General features: G+C 43.2%; 1 protein-coding gene across 2 annotated transcripts in view; it reads right to left on the bottom strand.

Annotated features, from left to right (window-relative positions):
* Positions 1-2,956: 2,956 nt before the first annotated feature.
* The window catches only part of LOC112266538 (neuroligin-4, X-linked), a 70,272-nt gene continuing 50,207 nt past the window's right edge, over positions 2,957-23,021 (bottom strand). For both annotated transcript variants that reach the window (XM_024444093.2, XM_024444094.2), the window contains 3 exons: positions 15,542-15,727; positions 7,610-8,399; positions 2,957-4,518 (listed from right to left, as the gene is read on the bottom strand). In XM_024444093.2, coding sequence (XP_024299861.1) covers positions 3,624-4,518; positions 7,610-8,399; positions 15,542-15,727 — 1,871 coding nt within the window. In that variant the 3' untranslated portion in view covers positions 2,957-3,623. The remainder of the gene's footprint in view (positions 4,519-7,609; positions 8,400-15,541; positions 15,728-23,021) is intronic.

A 23,021-nucleotide genomic window follows, 5' to 3' on the forward strand; every position in this document is an offset into this window, starting at 1 on the left:
AAAAACAAGGACATTTCTAAGTGACCTCAAACCTTTGAATGGTAGTGTACTTTCAAATGCCTCTCCTGTGAATACGTGCGACATACGCCTAGCTTCTTAAAACGGGACACATTTAATTTTAAAACCAATTGCAATGTTCATTCAAGCTTGATTTATGAATTCAATGATTAGATTTGGGCATTACAAATTAAAAGGTTTTAAATTCAAATGCAATATCCTAATACAAATTCAAAATTATGGAATTATAATTCGATATCCTAATACAAATAGTAAATTGTGGAATTCTATTTAACATCCTAATATAAAATCGACATTATGGAATTCAGATTTAATTCAATTTTAGTTGGCACTGAAACAGCTCCATATCTCTCTCTCTTTCTCTCTGCACAACTGAATTGAAAACTATTGACAAGTACTGAGAATGTGAAAAGAGGACAATATTTTTCTCCAAGCAAAAATCATAAAAACCATTAAAGGGAATTTTCTCTAGGCCATTATCATTACCTTGGCAGCCGGTCAGGTCTTCACCACACACAGATGAGAGTTCCTCTCCACTTAACTGTTCAGCATATATATTGGCTCAGAAGATTTCATATTCATCTATTAGGGTCCTGCCACCTAGGGAGGGAATGCAATCAACTGACTTCGATGCAAGAGGTATTTACCTGCATCTTAATTCATGGTTGGAAGAAAAACACCACACACAGCAATATTGTGAAGGGGGGGTTGGGGGTGTAGTAGTAGCACTAGCTGTGTACTGGCGAGCTACAGGCTGGTCACAGTGGGATTGAATTTATGCCTTCATGGGCCCTTCCCCAATGGTATTGAGTCAGACTCCTCCCTCATTCCTGCCCACTCTTTATTTGGTTCGCTACCTTGTCACCGTGGCGATCGATACCACTCAGTAATGGCTCCTTGGAAGAGCTGAGGGACTTGAATGACAGACAGTGGTGGGACCGAGCTGAGCATGTCCCAGGCTGAGCTTCCTGACTCTGAGCTGAGTGATGGAACGCTGTAGCCTGGCTTAATTAACTTCCAGTCGAGTCTGGAGTATTCATGCTCCGTGAACCCCACCCCATTACCCCTAGCATAAACAACATGCCAATTAAGAAGAAAGCTGTTTGCGCGTCCAAAATGATACCCTACTCACTTTATAGGGCCATAGGGCTCTTCAAAAGTAGTGCACTGTAAAGGGAATAGGGTCCAATTTGGGACGGACACCCTGGTCTACTCTACAGACACACTCCATGCATGGTCGTGTGTTTTCACTGGTTGTCTTAAGATACATATTTTAACATGCAGTTTGAGACATAACCAGACTAGACAGATATTGTAGATAATGAAGACAACATATTAAATTATCTTGGCACTTTGGCAAAGTTTTTTTTGTTGCCTCACAATAACAATTTTCTTTGCCCCCAATCTCTTGCATCAGGGCCTTATACACTGTAGGTCTACAAATGTCAACGAGAGTGTATAGAGAGATCTACTTCGCACCAGCAACTGCAAAAAAAAAAAAAAGATTACAAATGTAGATTTTTCCTTCTGTCAAGTTAGTTTGTAGAGAGATCATACATTGACCCATAGGAAGGAAGGAGGGACAGCATTGCACAGAAATTGTACACCATACAGGATGCAAACCCTTGTATGCAAATACCATTAGAGACCTGCAAATCCAATGCAGCTACACACTTGGCTATTCAGCTCATAAGTGGGTTTGTTTTTTTTCTTTCCCCTTCCTGAGCAAAGTGGCAATTGATCAAGTCTGTAAGTCAGTGGTTTTTTTCTTGGCTGAACTATTTACAAATTCCAAGATAACATTTTTAAAGTTTTGGTTGTTAAATTTAAATTGGCAGTGTTGATAAACTCTAAATTGTTAACTTCATGAGGTTCATGAAGAGTGCATCTGCACAAAGTGAATAGGAGTAGAGGACGGAATTGCAACACGATACAGTATATCCATTTATATGGAAATGCATGTCTTCATTGTGTTAGATAAGAAATGAAGGAGTCTTATTCAAAGGCACGTGGTCCAAATCCTGCATATCATCCAACATTTCTTACACAGACTGGCACACACACGTTTAAAAAATGTCCATGAAGCTTTTCTTTAGAAAATACTGTGATATTTTATTAAAAATGCTGCAGAAAATCTTTACACAGGTGTCCAGCCAGAAATATCATCTATCACTGAAGGCAAAACTGCAAACAATATCAGACAAACTAAATCATTTCAAATCCTACGTCAAAACCCTTGGTATCTTGACAGTTGATGGACCAATGGTAAGGATATATCTTTCATTGAATTTACAAATGTAGCATTATTATAAACCTTTTTATATGGACTTGCTTTCGTTTTTTTCTGTAATAGGATGCGGAACGGAAATAATTTGGGTTAATGTTGACTTTTTATTATTATTAATAATATCATTTATTATTATTTACACTCATTCACTTGTGTTGTAGTAACCCAACATATCAAAAGCCTGGCACAATACTTTACATATTGCTAGCATATGACAATTTGAAATATCTAACATATACTTCTTTACAAACATATCCAACTAATATTGATACCAAAATCCACTGCCTTTTTTTCTAAGTAATACATTGCTGGTCACATTTGAAGCTCAGACAGTGGTGAGATTGCCGCTAGACATAAATAGCCTACAAACAAAATGATTCAAAGCAGAACAAGTCGAATTCGGGTGACAAAAACATGGACTCACGCTATCGAACCTCATTTTGAGACAGAATCAGAATGCTGTCTGAAAATGTAGATTATAAAGCAGTTCCCGGACATGCGTTGTGTCAGAAATGGATACGAAGGACACACAGGACAATGTCATGGTTGTCTAGACGATGCACAGTATGCTCCCAAAATGGATAGTGTTTGCACTTTTTTATCTGCTGGCTGTGAAAACAATGAAACACAGATTTGAATACAAAAACAATGGATAATGACTGATACTGTTTATTTACATGCACCTCAACAGAAAGAACACGCTTGGAAAAGCCATAGTTAAACTCAAACAACAATAGAAGCTCTTTAAATGTCTATTTTTTTGTATTTTTATTTTTACTCACAACTATATACTGTTTTTTTTTACAAAGTTTTCATAAATACATGTCAGGCTGGGGGGAGTTTTAAATTCAGTGCCCATGACTAGTTTGTCACACTTTACCAATGCAGCAGAGTGGTAATTCACTGTACAATTGTGTGTTGTTGTCCTATGATGTACTTGATGGCACAAAAAGGTTTTGGAGTAATCCTTATCATCACTGTAACCCTTCATGTTTCGTACTGTCTACTCAAGCATTCTACAGCAGATTATTCCACTTGTCTTCAGGTGTTGCTCTTTTGGTAAAACTCTCTTCGATTCATTCGAGAAGCTTCACTCCGAAAACGGCGTTACTATGGTAACGGTCACTTTTCAAACACGTCATTAGAAGTTCATATTTGACTTTGATATATACTGTTCAAGAAGGCATGGTAGCAAAATAACATCTCGTCCACTGAGACGAGTTCTGTGTGAAACACAAGTCAGTCACTCTGCTCTCTTTCCTTAGTGTTTGTCCAACATAGGCCAGGCAACATGGACGTTTGACTTCTCCACAAAGAGCTATACCCTGGTGGTGGAGTGTCCATGGGGCAGGTTGGTACTGTTCTGACTGCCGCCAAACGTGTTGAAGTTGTGAAGCGGCTGCATGGCGGCCAGCGAGTTGGGGATCATGGTTATGGTGCTGGGCGTCATGAGGGGGATGTCGTCTGGCGACCTACGCAGCGTGAGGGTGTAGTCGGGCGGGCAGGTGAGGCGCAGCGTGTCGTGGGCCTGGAGTGACTCACACTCGTGGTGGTGCTCGTGATCCATCTGCTGCTGCTGCTTCATCTGCAGGGACATCAGCTCCTCGCTCTGCAGGTGGGCGATGTCATTGGCGTTGGCCGCCGCGTTGGCCGGCCCGGCGGAGATACGCTGTGGGCTTGGCCCGCGCCGGTTTGACTCGTGGCGCCGCTTGTCCTTCTTGTAGTAGAGCGCGGCGAACGCCAGGATGTTGAGGAAGAGCAGCGAGGCTCCCACGGCGATGGTGACGCTCAGCTCCGTGGAATAGTCCCGTTTAGTCTCGATAACCACGGCTGATTCGTCGGTGAGGTCCTCACCTTTCCGCTGGTCGGTGGTCTGCTTGGTGTTAGCGGAGGGAACCCCAGGGTGGCGGGTGGTAGAAGGCCGATTCCCCGGGAAACGCTTGGTGTAAGGAAACGGGGTCGTGTCCTGCGGCGGTATTTTGGTCGTTGTGGATACATATTGGAACAACTCATTTATGTTGTGGAGGTGTGGAACTAGTTCCAGCCAGAAGGCTACCTTAGTGGCCCGGTAGTGGTCCCTGACCCTGGGTTTCAGGCCGATGTGCAGGTAGAGCTGGTCCTTGGGGTTGTACTTCGACCAGGCAACCTCTTCAAAGCGGTTGGGTTTTGTATGGATGAACTTGGTGTCCTGAGGAACGGGCTGGTTTGGATCTCTGAAATAGAGAAGATAAAAAAACATGAGTCATTGTGAAATTATTATACAATTGTCCTTCCCAGGACAGTGTTCTACAAAATGTTTTTAAAAATATAGAAAAAAAGGACTGCATTCTGAATAATGGCCACCTAAGCATTATTTTATCTCTACGCTTGTGAAGTCAATGCTCGTGAAATTGAAAATTATTGACCCAAAATATTAAAATATACTAGAAAGACATGTTATGTTATATTCCTCCCAAGTGAGTCAATGTGGTCATTATTACCTCTGTAATATATATATATATATTTTTTTTTCTTTCTTTAAGCCCACTGAAGGGAATCTTCATTAAAGTAAAAAGAAGATGAAGTCACAAATGGCCACTAAAACGACCCATTAGATTCACTTTAGAGCTGAGTCATCCTACTGTACACTTACAAGACTCATATAATTGATTAATGCAAAGCATATCCTGTGCCCCCATGTTTAACGTTCATAACAAACACCTCTGTTATTCATAGAACAAATCTGCTATAGTATGAAATGTCCCAATATCCTAGATCATGTTAACATTTCACTGTAGCATAGCCTTTTTATTCTCCCATTGACATTTTAAAGTAGATATAGTGGACTGCCTCAGAGTTGGAATCGAGCAACTTTCCTGTGACATTGTGACTGTGATTTCATTAACTTTCAAAGGGAGGCAGAGGCAAGGAGCACAATCGAGACGACAACCTTGGAGCCTGATACTGTTGAGTGAGTGGAAGCGTAAAAGGAATGGAATGGGAAAGGGGAATGTCCAGCTGAATGCTGAACAGAAAAAAAGGCCTTATCTTGAGTCATACACTGCACTCAGGCACCAGGGGACACTCAGGACCCATCAGACCATTCAAGATGACCTCGGATGTAGACCTGGGTTCAAATACTATTTGAGATCATCTAAAATACTTTAGCTGGGTTTGATTTTGCTTGCCTGATCCAATAAAACTGATTGATTAGGAGGAAAACAGCAACCCCCCCACCTGGCACTCCAGGCAGACTAGAGCCAATGCTAAAATACATTTGATAGACATCAAAATAGGTATGTACCCAGAGGTCTGCTCTGCTTACGAAACGAGCTCTTCGAGTACAGAGAGACTGGGAGACTGGGAGAAGGCTGCTTTTATCACAGCTCCATCCGTCCCATCAGGTGGCCTACTAGATAACAGTGGTCTCAGGGGATCAGGATACATTTAACTGGCTAATCCAGCATGACAGTATCTCCGGCTGATGGATCACTGTTTAATCCTGTCCTTACCGATCACAGCAGGATCTAAGTATGTCATTCATTTGTAAATGGAAGGATGGACAGAGAGAGAAAAAATAGGAAATTATGTCTGTGCATCCTTGGAGAGTAGGATTCAATTAGATCTGATTCAATATTCTATTATTCAATACAAAGCTAATCTTGTGACATTTTGCTATGTCATTCTATTCGAGATAACTTTTATATTTGTTTGCATCACTCTGAACGTCATGGGCCACATGCACTATTCCACAATTGCAAAGACGTTTCCAAAATGGGTATATTGCTCGCAGTACTTTGTGTCAAACCCTAGTGCCTTGCTGAATATTACACTACAGTCTTTGTTAGTAACATCTTCCCATTGACATGTTTTACACTGTCAAAATGTCACCTCTTGGTAAATTAAGCTAATCTTCCTGAAATGGATTCAGTGACTGTCTAGCAATAGCTACATACATAGTGTATGTGCATATGTTCCAGCTAGCATGTGAATCCCAGTACAATATCACTTAAGCCCTAATAGTAGCATATGGAAGCGTCTGCTGTAACAATATGCCGATACCAAAGACTTGGAATAAAGACAACGCTCCAGGCATCCCATGCCCATCGGACTGATAAATACTTAGCAAGCTATTCACATGTATCTCAGAAGGTCCATAAAACATATGCTTTCACCATGTTGTCAGTCTGTTTTGTGTGATAACAGAAGTACATTCAGATGGAGGGCTAGTCTACACCTCCTAAGAGACTTTGTCGTCGCAGGTTTATGGAAATAGCAAAGTCATAGATATAAATAAACCGCATGTCGGTCTACCCAGCCTCTGCTTTTTCACCAGAGGGAGATGGCTTGGACATACTACTTACATGTATGGCAAGCTCAGATGCTCACAAATGTATCCAATCCTATCTCCCTCTGTTTGACACAAAGCCTCTCTTTGCAGGTGAAATAAAACATCTGCTTTTCCAGTCTGCCATGTGTTCCCAGCTGTCTTCATTTTTAGTTGACTACAGCCTGCATGTGCAGTGTATACTAAGAAACACGCACGGATACACATACACACAAGCCTCACTCATTGTTCAGTCCTCTATCCACTACGAATAGGAAGAAGGCTTCCCTGTGTATTGTACTTTTCTATTTTGTACATCACCCCATTTCAAAGCACTGAGATGAGTAGTTAATGATATGCCTCTCGTCCCTCCGAATCCCCTGTCTGTTGTTGGGAGCCGTTTTTCTGGAAAACCCTCAATCGAGCGAGGAAATTGAGGATCGCAACGGGAGTGTTTGCCTGCAGTTGGAGAGACTCTTGTGAAAAACGGACACTCTCGAATGACATGAATTTGCTTTGGGTTCCTGCTTTGTTTGAAGCAGCACTATGGGAAAGCAAAAAGCACTCGGAGTAAAAGAGCCTCCCCGTGTCAATAACGTTGCCAATCTATCCCCTGCTGAACTGGGATCAGTTGGACGCTAGCCAAGCCGGAGAGCTGGGGGAGGGAATGGTACAGCCTATGAAGCTGTTCAAGAATTTATTTATTCACCTTAAAATTAATTTTCAGTGTGACTGGGTCGCAAACATCCTGCTACCTGGCTAATCCCAGGGTTCAGGAAACAAAGACGTGATCCAAATATCAAGTGATATCTGCAAACGGCAAAGCCTTAATGAAAACCAAAGCCTCTATAAGACTTGTAGGAGCACTGATTTGTTCAGTTTAGTTGAAGCTATGCTCCCATAACTTTATATGTGTCTTCTCGATCCACGACGGACATTTATCCACTTCAAATAAACAATCTGACAGACAGTAGTAAAAACAGAATTGGACAACCTACCCTGTCTTGGCGAAGTTAGTCCAGTAAGTCATAACAACCGCGCTGAGCATGACGTCGTTCTTGGAAAAGTTGCAGTTGAACAGGTCCGTGGGTCCGATCATTGGGATCCCGAACACATAGGGCACCTCGTCCCCATGTGCCGAGTCAGCCCAGCTAGGCTTCATGTCACTCTGGCAGTGGTGGTAGAAGGCGTAAAAATACGTCGGCGAACCATACTGGGCATGGAGGTCCGCTGTGGCTACGGCCGGCGCCACCCACTGGTGGTCGGTGAAGAGTGCGACTAACGTCTTCCTCCTTGTCTCGGGGTTCTCCTTGTCGGCCCAGTCAGTGTACATGAACTTAATGGTCTCCCTTAGTGTGTCCTTGCCCTCCGGGTAGCCGTAGAGGTGATCCACAAAGTCCGACACGGCAAAGTCAAAGTCGTTGGCCGAGACGCCGTCCTCGCTGTCCACGCTGCCCTCCACAAACTTGAACCCTTCGCCTTGGTTGACCCCCAGCATGATGTCGTAGTTGAGGAACTCGCCCTGCTCCATGAGGATCTGGGGGTCGTCCGGGATGACATCGCCGTCGATGACGGGGCCGAAGGCGATGTGGTACTTTGCGGGTAAGATGTTCTGTTCGATCAGCTCCTTGTAGTTCTTGCTCTGGAGGCACTCCACCAGGTCAATGGTGTCCAGCATGTTGCAGCCCACCTTCTCAGCCAGCATCCGTGTGTACTTGGCAGGCTGGTAGTTAACTGCCCAGCTGGACAGAGCTGTACCACTCTGGATGATGGCTTTCTGGAAGAGATCTGAAAGGGAGAAAACTGATGTTAGACACAACAAATCTCACACATGGTGTTTGGTGTTTTTCACAAAAGTAAAACATTTTTTGCAATAAAACCACTAAAAGAAAATACACACACCTGGAACAGCCACATTGGTATTTACTCAGTATATTAATCATTTGTATTTTCTGTTCTGTTTATGGTAGATATGTGTATATATGCAGTGTGTATGTATGTATGTATGTATGTATGTATGTATGTATGTATGTATGTATGTATGTATGCAGTGTGTATGTGTATATCATTGTACTGCTCTAGGGATGTAAATATTGTTTGGATAACTTTACAGACTATTATGTATTGTATTCTTTTCATTCTATGAGATGCTCAATGCAGAGAATGCCACAAGAAGAATTAACATGTAATTAACATAGTGAATTACGGTAATCTATGTTAATGTGTCAATTAATCCCATAGGGGATGGGTTGCCAATTGGCGATCTGACGCAAAAGTAAAATTTAATTAATTAATTCAGTATTATTTAAGTCATTCTGATGTAACATCTTCGGTGAGTGCTATAGTCAGTAAAAAATGGTTTGCATGATTACTCCTGTAACATCCACACATATCCATAGAAATCAAATCAAATTTTATTTGTCACATACACATGGTTAGCAGATGTTAATGCGAGTGTAGCGAAATGCTTGTGCTTCTAGTTCCGACAATGCAGTAATAACCAACAAGTAATCTACCCTAACAATTCCACACCTACTACCTTATACACACAAGTGTAAAGGGTTAAAGAATATGTACATAAAGATATATGAATGAGTGATGGTACAGAGCTGCATAGGCAAGATGCAGTAGATGGTATCGAGTACTGTATATACATATGAGATGAGTAATGTAGAGTATGCAAACATAAAAGTGGCATAGTTTAAAGTGGCTAGTGATATATGTATTACATAAAGATGGCAAGATGCAGTAGATGATATAGAGTACAGTATATACATATACAGTGGGGCAAAAAAGTATTTAGTCAGCCACAAATTGTGCAAGTTCTCCCACTTAAAAAGATGAGGTGGCCTGTAATTTTCATCATAGGTACACTTCAACTATGACAGACAAAATGAGAAAAAAAAATCCAGAAAATCACATTGTAGGATTTTTTATTAATTTATTAGCAAATGATGGTGGAAAATAAGTATTTGGTCAATAACAAAAGTTTATCTCAATACTTTGTTATATACCCTTTGTTGGCAATGACAAAGGTCAAACGTTTCCTGTAAGTTTTCACAAGGTTTTCACACACTGTTGCTGGTATTTTGGCCCATTCCTCCATGCAGATCTCCTCCTCCATGCAACACGGACTTTCAACTCCCTCCAAAGATTTTCTATGGGGTTGAGATCTGGAAACTGGCTAGGCCACTCCAGGACCTTGAAATGCTTCTTACGAAGCCACTCCTTCGTTGCGTTTGGGATCATTGTCATGCTGAAAGACCCAGCCACGTTTCATCTTCAATGCCCTTGCTGATGGAAGGAGGTTTTCACTCAAAATCTCATGATACATGGCCCCATTCATTCTTTCCTTTACACGGATCAGTCGTCCTGGTCGCTTTGCAGAAAAACAGCCCCAAAGCATGATGTTTCCACTCCCATGCTTCACAGTAGGTATGGTGTTCTTTGGATGCAACTCAGGATTCTTTGTCCTCCAAACACGACGAGTTGAGTTTTTACCAAAAAGTTATATTTTGGTTTCATCTGACCATATGACATTCTCCCAATCTTCTTCTGGATCATCCAAATGCTCTCTAGCAAACTTCAGACGGGCCTGGACATGTACTGGCTTAAGCAGGGGGACACGTCTGGCACTGCAGGATTTGAGTCCCTGGCGGTGTAGTGTGTCACTGATGGTAGGCTTTGTTACTTTGGTCCCAGCTCTCTGCAGGTCATTCACTAGGTCCCCCCGTGTGGTTCTGGGATTTTGGCTCACCGTTCTTGTTCTGGGATTTTGGCTCACTTCCATCTCTTGTTGATTTCAAACCAAGCTTTTGACAGATTCAGTTTTCCATGCCTGATGAAGGTCTAGAATGAGATCTTTGACAGCTCTGTGGTCTTAGCCCCAGACCAATCGTTTGTCCGTGAGGGAGATTAAAACTCAGTGGTCTTGTCAGAGTTTTGTTGACGTTGAGTGTGAGGTTATTTTCCTGATGGCCCTCACCTCCTCCCTGCCGTCTCGTCGTGGTAATCAAGTGAACAGGAGTACAGGAGAGGGCTCAGAACGCACCCTTGTGGGGCCCCAGTGTTGAGGATCAGCGGTGTGGAGATGTTGTTACCTACCCTCACCCCCTGGGGCGGCCCGTCAGGAAGTCCAGTACTCAGTTGCACAGGGCGGGGTCGAGACCCAGGGTCCCCTGTTAAATGCTGAGCTGTAGTCGATGAACAGCATTCTCACATAGGTATTCCTCTTGTCCAGATGGGTTAGGGCAGTGTGCAGTGTGGTTGCGACTGCGTTGTCTGTGGACCTATTGGGGCGGTAAGCAAATTGGAGTGGGTCTAGGGTGTCAGGTAGGGTGGAGGTGATATGGTCCTTTACTAGTCTCTCAAAGCACTTCATGATGACGGAAGTGAGTGCTACGGGGTGGTAGTTGTTTAGCTCAGTTACCTTTCTTGTCAACAGGAACAATGGTGGCCCTCTCGAAGCATGTGGGAACAGCAGACTGGGATAAGGATTGATTGAATATGTCCGTAAACACACCAGCCAGCTGGTCTGCGCATGCTCTGAGGACGCGGCTGAGGATCCCGTCTGGGCCTGCAGCCTTGCGAGGGTTAACACGTTTAAATATTTTACTCACGTCGGCTGCAGTGAAGAAGAGTCCGCAGGTTTTGGTAGTGGGCCGTGTCAGTGGCACTGTATTGTCCTCAAAGCGAGCAAAGAAGTTATTTAGTCTGTCTGGGAGCAAGACATCCTGGCCCGCGACGGGGATGGTTTTCTTTTTGTAATCCGTGATTGACAGTAGACCCTGCCACATACCTCTTGTATCTGAGCCGTTGAAGTGCAACTCTACTTTGTCTCTATACTGACGCTTAGCTTGTTTGATTGCCTTGTGGAGGGAATAGCTACACTGTTTGTATTCGGTCATGTTTCCGGTCACCTTGCCATGGTTAAAAGTAGTGGTTTGCGCTTTCAGTTTCGCGCGAATGCTGCCATCAATCCACGGTTTCTGGTTTGGGAATGTTTTAATAGTTGCTGTGGGTACGACATCGCCAATGCACTTTCTAATGAACTCGCTCACCAAATCAGCATATTCGTCAATGTTGTTGTTGGAAGCAATGCGGAACATATCCCAATCCACGTGATCGAAGCAGTCTTGAAGCGTGGAATCAGATTGGTCGGACCAGCGTTGAACAGACCTGAGTGTGGGAGCTTCTTGTTTTAGTTTCTGTGTGTAGGCTGGAAGCAACCAAATGGAGTCGTGGTCAGCTTTTCTGAAAGGAGGGCGGGGGAGGGCCTTATATGCGTCGTGGAAGTTAGAATAACAATGATCCAGGGTTTTACCAGCCCTGGTTGCATAATCGATATGCTGATAGATTTTTAGAGAGTCTTGATTTCAGATTAGCCTTGTTAATCTCCCCAGCTACAATGAATGCAGCCTCAGGATATGTGGTTTCCAGTTTACATAGAGACAAATATAGTTTGTTCAGGGCCATCGATGTGTCTGTTTGGGGAGGAATATATACGGCTGTGATTATAATCAAAGAGAATTCCCTTGGTAGATAATGCAGTCGACATTTGATTGTGAGGAATTCTAAGTCAGGTCAACAGAAGGACTCGAGTTCCTGTATGTTGTTATGATCACACCACGTCTCGTTAATCATAAGGCATACCTCCCCGCCCCTCTTCTTACCAGAAAGATGCTTGTTTCTGTCGGCGCGATGCGTGAAGAAACTAGCTGGCTTCACCGACTCCGATAGCGTCTCTCGAGTGAGCCATGTTTCCGTGAAGCAAAGAACGTTACAGTCTCTGATGTCTCTCTGGAATGCTACCCTTGCTCGGATTTCATAAACCTTGTTGTCAAGAGACTGGACGTTGGCGAGTAGTATGCTAGGGAGTGAGTGTGCGATGTGCCCGTCTCCAGAGCCTGACCAGAAGACCGCTTCGTTTGCCCCTTTTACGGCGACGTTGTTTAGGTTCGCCGGCTGGTTGTAATGATGGTGAGTTGACATTGCTCTTATATTCAGTAGTTCCTCCCGACTATGTAATAAAACCTAAGATTACCTGGGGTACCAATGTGAGAAATAACACGTAAAAAAACAAAATACTGCATAGTTTCCTAGGAACGCGAAGCGACGCGGCCATCTCTGTCGGCACGGAAGTTATGGTCAGACATAGATACAGATTTACTGCATATCCTCCGGTACTGACAAAATATGCAGCAAAAGGATGATTAAGGACATGGACAGGGACACCACATCTTGTCAACCCTGGTCATAATAAATGAATCAGACTGAAAATAAAAGACACATTTGTTTATTCTGAAATGAGGCCTCGGGCCAATTATTCCTCCTGAATTATGTTGGAGCTGCATGTAGCTTCACGATCTGTCTACCACTGCCACTCTGCAAATAGGCCACAACGCACTAGGAACACTTCTTGTATGTTACATTTTTCCCCCAGTATTTTCTAAGTTCTATTTATATCCTTTTGATGGTGACTCAACAAGGACGACTTGAAAAGTATGTTTCCGAGCCGCAGAAGACGAAGTCTCCCTCAAGGCCTAGTTAGCAACAGAGGTTTATTTAGCTCCCCCATTTCCTCTGGTTAAAGAATATCAGTTAAAGCCTGACTCACCAGAAGTTAATTTAAATATGTTGCATCTGCCTCCTGTGTTTACCTCATTCTGCTTGCTGAGGCGTGCCGGTGGAGCCGTGAAACAGAAACATATCATGTCCGACAAAGGGAGCAGTGATGAGGGGCTACGGCTCCCATACCACCTGGGTCTGGCTAAAGGGAGTGATGCAGGGACATAGCTGCCTGACTAACAACAGCCCTAGCAAATCCAATTCCATCACAACACCAAATGTTTGGCCTAGTGTGAGTGATGGAACCAGGCTGGCGGATGTTAAAGAAATAATCAACTCAAAAACTCTCTTGTCCCTTTTAGCCCAGTAGTTGTCTCTCCTTAAAGGAATCATAGGTTTCATTAGCCCACTTTTGATACAGTCCCAAAAACCTACTCATTCAAGGGTTTTTATTTTGACTATTTTCTACATTGTAGAATAACAGTGAAGATAATCACAACTATGAAATAACACATATGGAATCACGTAGTAACCAAAAAAGTGTTAAACAAATCAAAATATATTTTATATTTGAGAGTCTTCAATGTAGCCAGAACTATAACTAATTAAACTCTACCCTGTTTTACAATATCTGATTAATAATGTTAGTTCCTGGACCCTCCCGGGCGTCAGTTGTGCCACCAGACTCTGGGTTCGCGCCCAGGCTCTGTCGTAACTGGCCGCGACTGGGAGGTCCGTGGGGGCGACACACAATTGGCCTAACGTCGCCCGGGTTAGGGAGGGGTTGGCCGGTAGGGATATCCTTGTCTCATCACCAGCGACTCCTGTGGCGGGCCGGGCGCAGTGCGCGCTAACCAAGGTTGCCAGGTGCACGGTGTTTCCTCTGACACATTGGTGCGCCCGTACGGGAGTTGTAGTGATGAGACAAGATAGTAGCTACTAAGCAATTGGATACCACGAAATTGGGGAGAAAACGGGGTAAAATTCTAAAAAAGTACAAGTAAATAATAATAATAATAATAATGTTAGTTATTAATAATAATAATAATAGTGTTAGTTCCTAAGAAAGAGGTTATGTAGCATGGATAAGGGGTAATTGGAAATGATAACCATTGTGGAAGAATGGTGTGTGTGTGTCTAAAGTAAGCAAAGAGTATCATTAACCTATGTTTGAACCGACTCAGCTATAACTCTGTGGCGATCAAATAAGACAGCGAGAGCCCCTCCAGGTTTTCCTAAGCAGAGGATTTATGTTTTTTTAGCAGCAGCGGGCATGGAGAGAAATTAAAGTCCATTGACGAGTGCAAGACATGTCCATTTCCTGCCGTAAATGATATTGATTTATATTGACGGAAATAAAGCCTGAAGTTGCGAGATGTGTTAAGATCCATCTGGGGCTTTGCCCTATGGAGACTGAGTAGGTAATGCTGTTTTCACAGTCATTTACTCAAATAGCTCCTGGTGAGGATTCAGCTGCAGAGAAAGACAGCAAGAAAGTACAGCTAGCTATTCAATTGTCTATCACCGTTTGCGTCCCAAATGACATCCTATTCCCTATATAGTGCACTACTTCTGACCACTATAGGGAATGTGATACCATTTGGGACGCTGACTTTGTTTGCCTCTCTACAATGTGCTGTGCACTAGGCTGAGGAGAACAACAATGACACTTAATGACACTCACATTTCTAGGATACTACTTTCTAATGATAATTTTTTTAAAACAGCGAGATGTAAACGTACTGTAATGTTACGGCGGTGAGCCATTGTAATATTCTTGATATCCACCGACCACTTTTCTCTGGCTGGCCGCACAAATATCTAGTGACTGAGGTAGGCAATATTGTACACTTGAGTGAACCTGTGAACACACTCTAGTTGTTATCTCTGCTATGTGACGCCGCGTTCTCTGAACAGTCATGATGGTGCATCCTGACTGTTTAAATAACGCATAGGTTTGCGTCCCAAATGGAACTGTTTTCCCTATGTAATGCAGTATGTTTGATCAGGCACCATGTAGGGAATAGGGTGCCATTTGGGACACACAAATACCCTCCCAGCGAGAGAGATATTCCTGTTTGAAACAAAATCCCTCTGTAGATATCTATCAAATAAAGCAATACATATAATAAAACATGTTGGCACGGGTATTTATTTAATTACCATAATCTAAAATGATTACTGAAGTTCATATGACCATATGACGTGAATTAATACGCATTCAGTCCAGCGTATAAATCTCACAGTGGACGCCGAGAATCATTCATTTTCTGATTCTTAAGTCACTGACTTATATAAAAAATAGTATATCATCTCAATGATTTCCAAGGAGGCAAGGGAAAAGTTTTGGGGACCATACATACCTTCTGAGTAGTGAGAGAGCGTGAGCAAGCTAACACACGATGCCCCTGCACCAGAGCCGAAGATTGTCACTCTCTTTGGATCTCCTTTGAAGGCCTGAATGTTCTCTTTGATCCACCTCAGGGCTTGGATCTGGTCCAACAGTCCATAGTTCCCCTTGGCTGCCTGGTCCCCTGTGCTTAGGAAGCCTGTGTGAACAACAAGAGACGGGAACAAACTCATTGATCACCTCCTTCTTGATCTCACTCTAAAAAACAGCTTGTCATTGAAACAGAGGGGAGACAGAGGGACAATTCCTATTGGACAATATTCTGTACCTGGTGGTGATTTACAAATGTATCATAAAGCAAATTAAATAAATAAAGCATAAAGTGTAAATGCAATGAAATTGAATTTAAATGAATACATTATTGCACCTGCTAACACTTTTCATTGTAGATATTGTCGTCTTTGGGAACATGGGACAAGGAAACACAGTACAGTTAGAGTCACACACAAAGAACAGTACTTACATCGCTAGGGGGTGTCTCACTACATACAGTAATAGCCCGTTTTAGACTATATTTATCACCACAACGAATGGAGGTAAATGTGACTGCATGTGAATACATTGAAGTTCCAACGATCAGTGAAATAATGGATGACCCCCCCCCCCCCCGGGGATAAATGGCCTGCACAACACAACGGGAATTACCTGGCATTCTCAAGGAACCCTTCTTATGGAACCAATTGTTACTGTTCTATAAGAATTTAAGCACTCAGCGAGTCAGCAACACCCGCGTGCTTCTAGTCTTATTATCCAGTCAAATAGCAAAACTCTTCAGTATGTCACAGTGGTTCCTAATGACCTGGGAATTATCCCTTGCTGTTTAGATCAAGAGAATAATGTAGGATACTGTAGGATTGTACTCCCTCAGTCATTCAACCTGAGCTGGCAGGAGTGATTCTAACCGAACCACCATTATACTGAGAGTAGCGGAAGAGGAGACAGAGAGACAGACAGAGCGAGGCAAAGCTCCTTTTCATAGTCAACATTCACTTGGTTTGGCTTCGACTATACAGTCGAATGTGCAGATAGAGAGACAGACAGAGAGAGAAGGAAAGTTCCCTTTTCATAGTCTGAATTCAACCACATGGCTTTGACTTGGATTTGACTCTATACAGCCGAGTGTCAGGCCAGACAGACAAGCTTGTTGATATGCTTGTCGAAATCAGAAACTTGTTGACAAATTAGCTGATTAGTCTAAACCCATTAGGTGGTGGGCCTTTAGAGTCTGCGAGAGACGGCCACCGGGGTGTCTGGTCCTCGCAAGCGCCAGGCCTTGGATGTCTTAGCCGAGTCCCTGGCACAGACAGCCCCCAGGCAGTGTCCCAAATGGTCCCGTATTCCCTACATAGTGCACTACTTTGACCAGAGCACTGGTAATGTAGGGGATAGGGTTCCCTTTGGGACTCAGGCTCATCTCTCGGCCTCCATCCCAGGGGGGAGAGCCTAGACAGAGCAGTCTACAGGCTACAGGACAAATCGGATGAAAGGATGGAGAGAAGGAGGAAAAGGAGGAGAAGGGAGAAGAGGAAAGATGTCCTGTGGCCCTGTGATAGGGAGCAGATCCAGTTAGTCATGGTCTGGCTGTATGGTGGTGGGGATAGAGGGATGGAGGGATGAGGAAGGGTAGAAGAGATGGAGGAGAGGTGGAGGAGATAGAGGGATGGAGGAGGGGTGGAGGGGCTGGATGAGGGGTGGAGGGGATAGAGAGATGGAGGGGTGAGTAGAAGGGATGGAGGTGGGGGTAGAGTGATGGAGGAGGGGATAGGGGGATGCAGGAGGGATAGGGGGATACAGGGAGAGGACAGACGGGTGGTGGAGGGGAAAGCAGCAGAGGGTGTTGTGGGATTACAAGGCCCCTGGCAGGACTCACACTCCTGGGTGTATGACCTCCAGGCCTCAGCTTGGTCCTCTCTCTCCCCTACTCCCCCTCTCTCTCTCTCTCTCTCTCTCTCTCCTCAGTCTCCACTCACCACCCTTGTCTGAGAAGAGGAGCCGGGGAGAAGGTGAGCAGAGAGGATAGCCCACCAGTAACTCCTCAGGGTGTGTGAAAAGATAAGTGAAAGCTTCCATTTCAAGAAGTTGCTGGGGATATTACTGAGGAGAACGTTGCATTAAGATGTATTTATGGACATGAGCTTTGAAGCTATTTTCTACTATTTGAACTGATATTGATAACTGCTATAACTGATATTACAAAGCTTGAAAAAAACACTCTATGCTAGTATATTTAACATCAATATCAATGTTTTGCATGGAAGAGCCTATCTTCATCTGTATCAAAAGAAGTGCAACGCAATGCCTGATTAAATTCACTGTCACAGACAACACAGCTTAAACCTCCATAAAAATGTAGCTAATCAAACATGCTCTTCAGAAATAAAATATTCCTTGAGCAATAATATATTAGTATTGATCTTACTCTGCCTGGGAATGCATCTGAGTAAAATGTTATTTGCAGGGTTGGCCTCACAATGTGCAGAATGTTAATATTGTAACAACAATATCACAGGGTCGACAATGTCTTCCCAATGCATTTTTCATGTCTCTGGCTTAAGGCATCCGCACGCATCCCAGACATTTTGTGACGTTTTTGTTAGTTTTGAACTTTGGTAGGGTTTTTTTCGGCTGTTCGGGCACACAACATTTTATCTCGAGGGCCAGCCGAAGTTTGGGAACCGAAGTCTCAAATCAAATCAAATTTTATCGGGTCACATACACATGGTTAGCAGATGTTAATGCGAGTGTAGCGAAATGCTTGTGCTTCTAGTTCCGACTATGCAGTAATATCTAACAAGAAATCTAACAAATTCACAACAACTACCTAATACACAAAAATGTAAAGGGATGAATAAGAATATGTACATATAAATATATGGATGAGTGATGGCATGCGGCATAGGCAAGATGCAGTAGATGGTGTAGAATACAGTATATACATATGAGATGAGTAATGTAGGATATGTAACCATTACTAAAGTGGTGTTATTTAAAGTGACTTGTGATACCACCATGTAAACATTACTAAAGTGGTGTTATTTAAAGTGACTTGTGATACCACCATGTAAACATTAGTAAAGTGGTGTTATTTAAAGTGACTTGTGATACCACCATGTAAACATTACTAAAGTGGTGTTATTTAAAGTGACTTGTGATACCACCATGTAAACATTAGTAAAGTGGTGTTATTTAAAGTGACTTGTGATACCACCATGTAAACATTACTAAAGTGGTGTTATTTAAAGTGACTAGCGATACCTCTATTAAGTCTGTTTATTTAAGTGGCCAGAGATTTGAGTCTGTATGTTGGCAACATCCTCTCTATGTTAGTGGTGGCTGTATAACAGTCTGATGGCCTTGAGATGGAAGCTATTTTTCAGTCTCTCGGTCCCAGCTTTGATGCACCTGTACTGACCTCACCTTCTGGATGATAGCGGCATGAACAGGCAGTGGCTTGCGTGGTTGCTGTCCTTGATGTTCTTTTTGGCCTTCCTGTGACATCGGGGGGTGTAGGTGTCTTGGAGGGCAGGTAGTTTGCCCCCTGTGATGCGTTGTGCAGACCTCACTACCCTCTGGAGAGCCTTACGGTTGTGGGCAGAGCAGTTACCGTACCAGGTGGTGATACAGCCCGACAGGATGCTCTCGATTGTGCATCTGTAAAAGCTTGTGAGTGTTTTAGATGACAAGCCACATTTCTTCAGCCTCCTGAGGTTGAAGAAGCACTGCTGCACCTTCTTCACCACACTGTATGTGTGGGTGGACCGTTTCAGTTTGTCCGTGATGTGTACACCGAGGAACTTAAAACTTTCCATCTTCTCCACTACTGTCCCGTCGACGTGGATGGAGTCCAGGATCATTCTTTAAGAAAGTGTATACTGGCTATGGTGTCTCAAAATGGCCAAACAGTACTATTGACATTTTTTTTCAAGCGAAGGTCTGCCAGTCGAACTGAAGCATGCCGACTCCTTTAGAGGGAGATTGCACCATCAGACTAATCTATCTCTCTCTCTCGCTCTTTCTCTCAGCCAGCCTTGTACTAATGCTGATGCTGCGGCAGGGCAAGGGGCTGCAAGCTTAATGGAAGTCAGACAGCCATCATTCAGCCTCACCACAGTACAGCTCGGACAGATTTGGGTTTGCATGGCAGCAGTGACATAAGAGGTCTGCTTGGCCACACTGTCATTTAATGCCACTTTGAAAGGCAAGTAAAGGGCTCCATCCATGTTACCAAGCATGTAGCGGCAGGTAGCCTAACGATTAAGAGTGTTGGACAGGTAAAGATCGCTGGTTCGAAATCTGTCGATATGCCCTTGAGCAAGGCACTTTACCCTAGATGCGCTGGATAAGAGCCACTGGTAAAATGTGATGTAATCAAGCAAATGTCTCTTTGAGACAATAAAGCATTTATTCTCCCCTGCATGATACTGGGTGACACATGCATTGCCTATGGAGTTTTTTGGGGGGAGGGGTATTTATTCCAGAATGCATTTCCTGTGCTTTGTGTAGACATAGAATTATTGTGAGTATGAAGGTGAGTGAAGCATTAAAATGAAGTACAAGCTACAATCTTCATGCAGTTGTTTTTCTTTGATACTGTGTGTGCCAAAGGCCTACAGTATAATACAGGACTATGACAAATGCATGTACTCTCATTGAAATGTCAAGATACTGTAGTCACACACACATCCTTTCCATGTTCAGGCCATTTGGTGCTGCTGTCTATTGGATATGTTTAGACACCAGTGGAAGCTGCTGAGGGGGGAACGGCTTGTAATAATGGCTGGAACGGAGCGAATGGAGTGGCATCAAACCATGTGTTTTACGTATTTGATATCATTCTACTCATTCCACTCCAGCCATTACCACAAGCCAGTCCTCTCCAATTAAGATGCCACCAACCTCCTGTGTTGGACACTTTACCTAAATGGTATTGATCCTGTGGAGCCATGCTGTGCATTGACAGGACGATTGCACCGATTACACACCATGGGTCTGCATATTTTCCATGTACTGTGCTAGCCTATTGGCCAGATGCAATGTAGTCTAAGAGCACACTGAGTGTACAGAACATTAAAAAACATGGCTTAGTGTGACCAGGTGAATCCAGGTGAAAGTTAGGATTGCTCATTGATGCCACTTGTTAAATCCACTTCAATCAGTTTAGATGTAGATGAACGGAAAGAGACAGGTTAAAGAAGGATTTGTAAGCCTTGAGACAATTGAGACATCGATTGTGTACAGTGCCTTGCAAAAGTATTCATACCCCTTGGCATTTTTCCTATTTTGTTCAATTACAACCTGTCATTTAAATTGATTTTTATTTGGATTTCATGTAATGGACATACACAAAATAGTCCAAATTGGTGAAGTGAAATGGAAAAAAAAATTACTTGTATCAAATAATTCAGAAAAAACACAACAGAAAAGTGCTGTGTGTGTGTATGTATTCACCCCTTTGCTATGAAGCCCCTAAATATGATCTGATGCAACCAAATACCTTCAGATGTCACATAATTAGTTCAATAAAGTCCACCTGTATGCAATCTAACTGTCACATGATCTGTAACATAATCTCAGTATATATACACCTGCTCTGAAAGGCCCCAGAGTCTGCAACACCACTAAGCAAGGGACACCACCAAGCAAGCGGCACCATGAAGACCAAGGAGCTCTCCAAACAGGTCAGGGACAAAGTTGTGGAGAAGTACAGATCAGGTTTGGGTTATAAAAAAAATATCTGAAGCTTTTAACATCCCACAGAGCACCATTAAATCCATTATTAAATAATGGAAAGAATATGGCACCACTGCAAACATGCCAAGAGAGGGCCGCCCACCAAAACTCACAGACCAGGCAAGGAGGGCATTAATCAGAGAGGCAACAAAGAGACCAAAGATAACCATGAAGGAGCTACAAAGCTCCACAGCAGAGATTGGAGTATCTGTCCATAAACCTGCCAAGAGAGGGCCACTTTAAGCCGGGCCACTTTAAGCCGTACACTCCACAGAGCTGGGCTTTACAGAAGAGTGTCCAGAAAAAAAGCCATTGCTTAAAGAAAAAAATAAGCAAACACATTTGGTGTTTGCCAAAAGGCATGTGGGAGACTCCTCAAACATATGGAAGAAGGTACTCTGGTCAGATAAGACTAAAATGTAGCTTTTTAGTCATCAAGGAAAACGCTATGTCTGGCGCAAGCCAAACACCTCTCATCATCCTGAGGACACCATCCCCACAGTGAAGCATGGTGGTCAGCATCATGCTGTGGGGATGTTTTTCATCGGCAGGGACTGGGAAACTGGTCAGAATTAAAGGAATGATGGATGGCGCTAAATACAGGGAAATTCTTGAGGGAAACCTGTGTCAGTCTTCCAGAGATTTGCGACTGGGACGGAGGTTCACCTTCCAGCAGGACAACGACCCTAAGCATACTGCTAAAACAACAATTGGGTGGTTTAAGGGGAATACACCAGCGGAACCCATCCAACTTGAAGGAGCTGGAGCAGTTTTTGCCTTGAAGAATGGGCAAAAGTCCCAGTGGCTACATGTGCCAAGCATATTGAGCCATACCCCAAGAGACTTGCAGCTGTAATTGCTACAAAAGGTGGCTCTACAAAGTATTGACTTTGGGGGGGTCAATAGTTATGCACACTCAGGTTTTCAGTTTTTTTTGTCTTATTTCTTGTTTGTTTCACAATAAATAAATAAAATGCATCTTCAAGGTGGTAGGCATGTTGTGTAAATTAAATGATACAAACCTCCCAAAAAATCTACTTTAATTTCAGGTTGTAAGGCAACAAAATAGGAAAAATGCCAAGGGGGTGAATACTTTCACAAGCCACTGTATGTGTGCCATTCAGAGGGTGAATGGACAATAACAAAGATGTAACTGTAACGCTGCTGGGGTTTTCACGCTCAACAGTTTCCTGTGTGCATCAAGAATGCTCACCCATGAAGGACATTCAGCCAACTTTACACAACTGTGGGAAGCATTGGCGTCAACATGGGCCAGCATCCATGTGGAACGCTTTCAACACCTTGCAGAGTCTATGCCCCGATGAATTGAGGCTGTTCTGAGGGTAAAAGGGGGTGCAACGCAATATTAGGAAGGTGTTCTTAATGTTTTGTAAACTCAATGTATAGTACACTGCTGGATCACGTCTGTAAATGCATGGAAGTCAATGCACAGAGAATATGAAGTTGCTATATTTCTGGAGCAATATATTTCGATTTGACTCCAAACATTACAGTGTTTTTTCAAGCCTTTTGCCAAGCCTTCAGCTGGTGCTCATAGCCTGTATCTACGCCTTGATCTGACCAGTTAATAGCACTGGCCTTTCCTATTGTACGCCTCTCTTATTAATAGAGAGAGACAAGTCTTTTCATTTTCACAAGCCTTGTCTTTCACCAAGACAAAAAAAACATAGTTGGTATTGAAT

The sequence above is a fragment of the Oncorhynchus tshawytscha genome, linkage group LG14 (assembly GCF_018296145.1).
Source record: "Oncorhynchus tshawytscha isolate Ot180627B linkage group LG14, Otsh_v2.0, whole genome shotgun sequence".
Classification (NCBI taxonomy): Eukaryota; Metazoa; Chordata; class Actinopteri; order Salmoniformes; family Salmonidae; genus Oncorhynchus; species Oncorhynchus tshawytscha.